This window comes from Drosophila miranda (assembly GCF_003369915.1).
Source record: "Drosophila miranda strain MSH22 chromosome Y unlocalized genomic scaffold, D.miranda_PacBio2.1 Contig_Y3_pilon, whole genome shotgun sequence".
NCBI classification, from domain to species: Eukaryota; Metazoa; Arthropoda; class Insecta; order Diptera; family Drosophilidae; genus Drosophila; species Drosophila miranda.
The window spans coordinates 1,606,625-1,615,817 of NW_022881625.1; the positions used below are offsets into that span (position 1 = coordinate 1,606,625).

At 54.8% G+C, this 9,193-nt stretch overlaps 1 protein-coding gene across 1 annotated transcript; it reads left to right on the top strand.

Moving 5' to 3' along the window:
- The first annotated feature begins 6,778 nt into the window (after window positions 1-6,778).
- On the top strand, window positions 6,779-8,952 carry LOC117194707 (death-associated protein kinase related-like). Its single transcript, XM_033399216.1, has one exon. The coding sequence runs from the start codon at window positions 6,900-6,902 to the stop codon at window positions 8,427-8,429; it is 1,530 nt and encodes a 509-aa protein (XP_033255107.1). The 5' UTR covers window positions 6,779-6,899; the 3' UTR covers window positions 8,430-8,952.
- Window positions 8,953-9,193: the final 241 nt, after the last annotated feature.

The following is a 9,193-nucleotide window of genomic DNA, read 5'->3' on the forward strand; positions in this document are numbered from 1 at the left end:
GTGTCGCTGTTGGCTTGGCTGTGGCTGCTGTCTGCGACGCTCCTCCTCCCTGGCGACCCTGTGGGCCACGAGCCTCTGCCTGGCTGCCTTGTAGGATGGGCATCCTTTGTATGAGCTGATGTGCTGGCCCTGGCAGTTGGCGCACTTGGGAGCAACGTTCCTTGGCTTGCTGCACTCCGTCGTCAGGTGTCCACCCGCGCATTTCATGCAAACTGCAGCGCGTCTACAATATGCGCGGGTGTGGCCAAACACCTGACATCGATGGCACTGGGCAGGGTCACGGGAGACTCCAAGTCTCTCAACCGTGACGGGCCTCCCACTCAGGCGTCGCAGCTTCAACAACCCTCATTGGCCACGGTCCGGTTTGGGGCGATCTCAGCCTCAAAGAGATTGAATTGGCGGCTGTGATCGAATCGATCGGTGATTGCCCTTACAAACCGAACCGTGAACCCCTCGTTCAGCATACTGCTGCGAATCCAATCCGGCGGCATGGAGTGGGAGAGTCCTCGGATGAGGATCCTCAAGCCACGTTCCTGGCTGGGCTGATGCCCGAATTCGCCGTGCCGGATGTCATCGTCGGTGGTAGTGGCAGGGGTGTTTGTGATGGTGATGGCGGTGGTGGTGTTGGTATTGGTCTTGGCAGGTGTATTTGTAATTGTAATTGCGTTGGCGTCATTATTTGTATTGATATTGTCAGCATTGTCTATGTGAATGGCTGGTGATTGTCTATGTATTGGCCTTTGTCGATGTTGGTGATGGCTGTGGGTCTGGCTATTGGCATTTATAGTAGGGGCAGGGGCATGGGCAGGGGCAGGGGCATGTGTTCGCTGTGCAGATTGCGGCATAGTGGCAGGAGCGGCAACTGTGTTGGTGTTGGCTGTATTTGTTGTCCGTTTCTGCTGCCTCTGTTGTTGCTGCCGCAGCTCGTGCTGCCTCAACTGCTCCCGGACAATAGCCTCTAGCTCCTCCAGTGTCTGCCTTTTCTTCTTCGGCTTCCCAATTGGCGGCCGCTGCTGCCGATGCTGGTGATGGCGGCCCCGTCGTCTGGCCTGCTTCCTCTCACCCTCACCCTCATCGTCACTCCCACTGTCGATGAGGGCGCGGCGTCGTTTTGGTGTTGGTGGGATTGGTGGCATTTGTGTAGGCTGGGCTATGGCTCGGATCGACCCGCTGCTCGAGCTCGAACCAGGTTCGACTCGCAACAGGTTCGATCCGGTCGTGGGTGTGTGTGTGGTGGCCCGTTGGCCGTTTTGGCGCTCCGCTCTTGCGCGTCGGTTTGCCGGCTCTCCTCCGTCTTCTCCCTCTCCCGTTACTCCCGAACAGTTTTGTATGTCCGAGAGCGTGAGAGGCGGGAAAAGTGGCGTCTTTTCGGCCTTTCCCTTGGTGTTTGGCGGGATTTTGGGATTTGGCAGGGTTGCGGGATTTGCGGTTGGTATTGGCGCTGCTGTTGCTGCTGATGTGATGGGGCTCGAGGGGAAGTGGCTGTGGCCGTGGATATGTCGGCCATGGGAATGGCTGGGTACTCACTCGATGGATGGCTGTGGCGTCGGCGCTCTGCATTGGCTGGGGCGTTGGTGTTGGTGCCTGCGCCGAGGGCTCTGCTGCTGCTGCTGCTATTGGCGGTGTTTGTGTTGGTGTTGTTGGCTGCTGCTGCTGCTGCTAGGGCGCCTCTGCGGGCCGCTCTGCCGCCGTCGCTGTGTCGTCTGGTTGTCCCTCGTCTGGCCATTCCTCTGGTCATGGCTGGCTGTTGGTTTGTGTGTTGGCGATCTGCTGCCGGTTTGTTTTTCTTTAATTGAAAAGTCTCTTGTGTGTGTTTGTATTTAATGTTTTTATTGGCACCTTAGTTCTCTTTTTTTCTTGTCTATCACAGTTATCTCTTTTAGTTTGTGATGTTTGTGATGTTTGTAGTGGCACAGGAACTAAAGCTTGTCGGAGATAGTAGTGGGTGGGGTGAAGGAAGGGCTGGAGCGTGGTGGATACGCGAGGAGCACTTTTCCGCGTTTGGAATAGTCATGTACAGCGGCGAATGGTGTGGGGGGGGGGGGGCGACACAAAATGGCTGCTGCCTGGCTTGGCTTGGCGTCGTCTGGCCTTCACTGTCTTTATTTTTTGGCACCAGAGCACAAATGACACGGCAAACGATAAACGACAAAACAGTCAAAACGACAAACGACACGGGCAACACTGATGGCAACGAACAAACAAACTTGCGATTTTATTTTATTTTAATGGCGGCGGCGATGGTTCAATTTATATACGTCCGACGATCGCGACCTCTCGAGCGGGTGGACGAGATGAGAGTTGCGAACGAGGTTCATGGTGGAACTCTCACATGTCCGCCAACTCCCACACTCTCCCCCTCAACTCGAAAGGCCCGATCGCCGGTCGTCACTTACCGGTGCTCTCACCCCCGGTTCCACTTTCACTCACCCCAATATTCAGTGAGATGAAAGTAGTCCGAGGGCAGCAGCACCGATAAGTAGGCAATGGAAGATTTGAACGGCCTTCTGTTTCAGTGGCTGTGTGTGTTGTTGTTGGGCAATGGCGCGTGTCTAATGTTTCTCTGTGCTGTGTGAATTGGCTGCTCTGTTCTCAAGGATGGGATGGGATGGGAAGGGGAAAGTTTGCCTGCTCCCGTATAACCGCCCGGATACTTTCAACTTCCGGATCTTACGATCCGGGCGAGAGACGCTCCGAAGAGTCGACCGCATAGCATCTTGTGGGCGGTTGTATTGGCATTTTTGGGGCATTTGGCTGAGTGGCGAAGGATGGCAGCGTTCATTTTATTCCTGCTCAGCTTCATTTGGCATTTAGTGGCATTTGATGTGGGTGGGGGGTGGGTGAGGAATTGGCTGGGCATAATTGCCGAAGTTGCGACCGATAACACACTGGGCATTGAGAAATGCAATTTGAATTTGTATTGTCTTTTTTGGTGTGTTATCGGTCAAGTCTGGTATTTGCGTGGTATTTTTAGTAATACCAAATGTCAGGGGAAATATGGGAATGGCAGATAGGTGGGGAAGAAGAGGAAAAAGGTAATAAAACTAATCAGAAAACTACTAATAATATACAATTAACTACAGAAAAACTACATTAATTTACAAAAACTTATTCCTAATATCACAGGCTAGTAACTAAAACTATGGACAAACTATCTACGGACATGCAAAAACTACAAAAAACAACAGGATTGACATCTACAACAAGAACATTGATGCAGACAAGGTAAAATAAACGATAATTGACATACATTTACACACATATAAACATATTAATTATATTTATTTTATTTCTAACAGGAGGACAACTACAACGAAGCACCGGCCGGCATAACAAACGCAATGCGAACATTACGCTGTATACCGGCCGGCTCTGTTGTCCCCCTGTGTGTTGTTTATTGGCTGGTTGTGAGTATTGGCGTGCATCGTGGGCAATGATGGTCTTGATGGCAAGCGGCTCTGGTCCGGCCGCCCACGTTGCATCTGTCTGTTGGTTAGTGTTGGCTGCTGCACTCGAGGGGCACTGGTCCGGCCACCCAACTGCATTGTCATCGTGTTGGCATTGGCATCGGTGTGTGATGGCAATGGTCGGAGTTATTGGCCGCATCCAAGTGGCGAACTGGTCCGGCCACCAGGATGCGTTGTCGATTTTAATTGTTGATTGGCCGCATCCAAGTGGCTGCTGGTCCGGCCACCCAGGATGCGCTGTCAGGTGGATTGGCCTGGCCTCCTCGGCCACGTTCTTCGTCAATTTGTAGTTGCGTTTTGAATGGCTGCTGGTCCGGCCACTCAGGTGAGGAGGTGTTTGTTTTGGCTTTTTGATTTTAATTTGCGTTTATTTGCAGGTGCCTTTCGTTGATTTGGATGTTGTTGCTGGCGACCCTTGTTTGATTTGTGTTGGCGTAAGAGACGTTTGCGGTGAGTATTCGATTTGGGCCCTCCACACTTGGCCCAGACCCTCCAGATCGTCGAATGGATCGTGGTCGGTCCATTCGTCGTCATGTTCGTCGTCAATTGCTTCGCAGTCCATATCGGATTCGGAGTCCGATATGGCTGCGGCGTCATGGTGCGTATTTGCAGTTGGTCGTGGTGATGGCTGTGTGGATGCTGCTGCTGCTGTTTTTGTCTGAAGTGGCGGCACTCCTCCCGTGCTCTCGTCCCTTGCCTGCAGCAGGTTTGTCAGTTTCGTCAAAATTGCTGCCAGCTTATCCTCCAGCTCTTTAATTTTTACGGCATATCTTTTCAGGATATGGGCACAGCTCCCATCGCACTGGGCGCCTGGCTGCTGCTGTAGCTGGGGTTGGCGTGGCGTCGGAGCATGATTTGGGATCGGCTGCATCGACAGGACCCTGTGGTGTTGGCGCCCCTCGGCCAGTGGCTGGGGATGTTGGTCGCGATGCTGTAGCTGTTGCCGATGCTGCCGACCCGGACCGCGTTGGCGTTGCTGCTGCGGCTGTGGGTGGAGTGGCTGTGTGGGTGGCTGCTGCTGCAACTGTCGCTGTAGTGGCTGCTGGTGACGTTGTGATGGCTGCTGGAGACGATGTGCTGGCTGTTGCTGCTGTATTGGCTGCTGCATTTGCTGTGGCTGTTGCCGTAGTGGCTGAGGCTGCTGCTGCTGCTGCCGTCGATGCTCCTGGACAGCGACCCTGTGGGCCAGGAGCCGCTGCCTGGCTGCCTTGTAGGCGCTGCAGCCCTTGTAGGCGCTGATGTGGCGCCTTGGCAGTTGGCGCATTTGGGATTGACGGCCCTTGGCTTGCTGCACTCCGTCGTCTGATGTCCACCCGCGCATTTCATGCAGACAGCAGCTCGTCTACAATATGCGCGGGCGTGGCCAAACACCTGACATCGATGGCACTGGGCAGGGTCACGGGAGACTCCAAGTCTCTCAACCGTGACGGGCCTCCCACCCAGGCGTCGCAGCTTCAACACATCGAATTGACCACGGTCCGGTTTGGGGCGATCTCAGCCTCGAAGAGGTTGTATTGGCGGCTGCGATCGAATCGATCGGTGATCGCCCGAGTAAACCGGACCGTGTACCCCTCGGCCTGCATACAGTCCCGGAACCAGTCAGAGGGCGTGGAATGGGGAAGACCTCGGATGAGGATCCTCAAGCCTCTGTCCTCCACAGGCTGATGCCCGAACTCGCCGTGCCGGATGTCATTGGCAATGGCAAGGGTGTGTGTATTGGGAGTGGCAGTAGTTGTGTTGGTGTTGGTATTGGCGATGGTGCTGGTGTGAGTGGCGTTGACGGTGTTGGTGTTTGTATTTGTGTTTTGTGTTTGCTGCCGCTGCTGGTGATGGCGGCCCCGTCGTCTAGCCTGCTTCCTCTCACCCTCACCCTCATCGTCACTCGCACTGTCGATGAGGGCGCGGCGTCGTTTTGGTGTTGGTGGGATTTGTGGCATTGGAGCAGGCTGGGCTATGGCTCGGATCGACCCTCTGCTCGAGCTCGAACCAGGTTCGACACGCAACAGGTTCGATCTGGTCGTGTGTGTGTGTGTGGCTGCCCGTTGGCCGTTTTGGCGCTCCGCTCTTGCGCGTCGGCTTGCCGGCTCTCCTCCGTCTTCTCCCTCTCCCGTTACTCCTGAACAGTTTTGTGCGTCCAAGAGCGTGAGAGGCGGGAAAAGTGGCAGTGAGAGCGGCGTCTTTTCGGCCTTTCCCTTTGTGGTTGGCGCGGTTTTTGTGACGGGTCTCGAGGGGGGAGTGGCTGTGGCCGTGGATATATCGGCCATGGCAATGGCTGGGTACTCACTCGATGGAAGGCTGTGGCGTCGGCGCTCTGCATTGGCTGGGGCTTTGGTTTTGGCGCCTGCGCCGAGGGCTCTGCTGCTGCTGCTGCTATTGGCGGTGTTTGTGTTGGTGTTGTTGGCTGCTGCTGCTGCTGCTGCTGCTAGGGCGCCTCTGCGGGCCGCTCTGCCGCCGTCGCTGTGTCGTCTGGTTGTCCCTCGTCTGGCCATTCCTCTGGTCATGGCTGGCTGTTGGTTTGTGTGTTGGCGATCTGCTGCCGGTTTGTTGTTTTTTAATTGAAAAGTCTCTTGTGTGTGTGTGTTTGTGTTTAATGTATTTATTGGCACCTTAGTTCTCTTTTTTTTTTTTTTTTTTTTTTTCTTGTCTATCACAGTTTTCTCTTTTAGATTGTGCTGTTTGTGATGTTTTGTCAATTGCAAAATATGAGTTCAAGGATCTCAGAACCTATAAGAGCCAGAGCAACCAAATTTGGTATCCACACTCCTGTGATATCGGACCTTGACCGTTTCGTGTCCAAATTTCGCCACACCCCCTTCCGCCCACGCAAAGGACGAAAATCTGGGGCATCCACAAATCTCAGAGACTATTAAGGCTAGAGTAACCAAATTTGGTATACGCACTTCTGTTAGATCTCACTATAAAACGTATATCTCAGAATTTCGCCCCACCCTTTTCCGCCCCCACAAAGGACGAAAATCTGTTGCATCCACAATATTGCACATTCGAAAAAACTAAAAATGCAGAATCATAGATAATGACCATATCTATCAGATTGCTGAATCTGGATTAGATCGGATAATTTTTGTAGCCAAAAGCAAGAAATCAATTTTCAGTGGCTACGCAGCGCCCGACGTCACGCTCAGACTGATTTTCTGTCTCTCTCGCACGCACTCTTTGTCGTGTGGTTCAATATTAGCGGCGTCTGCCGCAGGAGAGCCATACTGACTTAGTATCGGGTATAACTGTAGAGTTGCGGTGTCCGCAGCAACTCACAACTTTCCACCTCGTTCTCTTTTTGGTTTGTGATGTGGACGGGAGCAAAAGTTTGTCAAGGTAAGTAATGGGTGTGGTGGAGGAAGGGCGGCACGGCACGGCACGGCACACGACAGACACCACAAAAAGAAAACAGGGCAACACAGAAAAAAAACGTCAATGGCGACACGGCACAGATCGATAGATCATGTTCACCGAAAAGGGAATCTTTCCCATAGGCGATGGCTTTTGGATGTAGATGCCGAACGCTTTAACGGATTGCTCGTGTCGCATGACATCAACGAGATCTACGAGGTGGAACAGACGCCGTTTGCCAGGGACAAATTCGCCGCCGTTCGCCGTGCCATTCACAAGAACACGGGCTCCCATTTCGCGGCAAAGTTCTTGAAGCGACGCCGACGCGCACAGAGCAGCGACAAGGAGATCAAACACGAGATCGCCGTCCTAATACTCTGCGAGGGCGAGGAGAACATTGTCAATCTGAATGCGGTGCACGAGACCCGTTCGGACACAGCCCTGCTGCTGGAACTGGCCACTGGTGGCGAGCTGCAGACCATACTGGACAACGAGGAGTGCCTGACAGAGGCCCAGGCCCGCCACTGCATGCGAGAGGTGCTGAAGGCTCTCAAGTTTCTCCACGACCGATCCATTGCCCACCTGGACCTCAAGCCACAGAACATTTTGCTCGCCGGCGAGCGTATAGAAGATGGCCTCAAGCTCTGTGACTTTGGGATCTCGCGCGTTGTGTGCGAGGGCATCAATGTCCGCGAGATGGCCGGCACACCCGACTACGTGGCCCCCGAGGTGCTCCAGTACGAGCCACTCTCCCTGCTGACGGACATCTGGTCCGTGGGCGTTCTCACCTATGTCTTGCTCTCCGGCTTCTCGCCCTTTGGCGGGAACACCAAGCAGGAGACCTTCCTCAATATCTCGCAGTGTGCGCTCACCTTTCCGGACAACCTATTCGGTGGCGTCTCGCCAGTGGCCATCGATTTCATACGCCGCGCATTGCGAATTAAGCCAAACGATCGCATGAGTGCCGCTGGATGCCTGGAACATGTCTGGCTGAAGGATGAGAGCTCGATGGATAGACAAATGTATCTGCAGGCTCAGAGCGATGCTGAAGAGGAAGAGGAAGAGGAGGAAGAAGACGACCTTGAGGATGAGGAAGTGGAGGAGCCAGTGGCCGAGGAGAAGGCAGAGGAGCAGGAACAGCAACAGCAGTCACAGGAACAACAAAAGCAACAGAAGCCAAGCAGTGGCAGCAACAAACCCACGCACAATGGCCACCATCGGGCCCACAGCAATGGGAGCAGTAGCAGCATCTCAAAAATACCCATTGCCACCGGGAAGCTCCTGGGAAGCCCCATAAGCAGCACCAGCACCAGCACCAGCACCAGCACAGAGACAACGACAGCCATACACACGCTGACCAGCAATGGACACGGACAGAGCAACACGGTCTGCCTGTCCGCCAAGCCCACTCAGATCGTGACACCCACACGTCGAGCCTCCGACTCGGACAAGGAGAACACATACACGGCGACATTTGTGAAGAAGCCCCCGGTGCAGGCCACCATCCAGCTGGGCAGCAACGGCCTCGACGAGTTCGCCACAGTGGTGGCCACCCTGACACTCTTTCCCGATGCGCCCACCACACCGAAAGTGATCCGCAAGGCACCCACGTGAGAGTCCCATGGATCGGCCACCTCGGTGAAGGCTCTGGTCAAGAAGTTTCAGCTGGAGGAGACGCTAGTCTGCCCCGGCCACAGCAGCACCAGCAGCCACAACGGCCACAGTCCCGTCAACGGGTGCGGCGGCAGTAGCGGGAGCAGCAACGGCAACAATATGCGACGCAGTGCAGGGGGAAACAGCAGCAACATCAGCTACTCGGCAGCAGCCGCGACAGCAGCACGAATGAACAGCATTCGCCGCGCCTCCGACCCGCTGATGGCCGTCTATAAGAACCAGCCACAGAACAGCGGCGCCAACAGCAATAGTTCCAGCAGCAACAGCAACAATCCCAGCCCCGGCAGCAGTCCCAGCTCGGGCAGCACGGCCACCCTGCTCCTGAATAGCCATCGCCTGGCGTCCGCGTCCGGGCCAGCCAGCACGGTCGCCAGCACCGCTGTAGCCTCAAGCAGCAGCACCAAAGCTACTGCCACTGCCCACCATCTGCACCACCACCACATGCACCACGACAACACGAAAAACGGCCAAAACACATGAAATCCACACTTACCTGCCAATCACCAGACAGAGCTGCCCAGCAGGAAGCTGCCTCGCCATCAACACTGACAATTCCTGCCAAAGGGAAGGAAAAGGAGGCCCCTTTCTGATGACGCTGCCGCCTGACCATGGCCGTGACGTCACGCCACTCCAAACATACAGCTGCCATTTCCAACGACGACGCAGATGCTGGCGCCTGTTGCCGCTCCACTGGGTCGCACCCG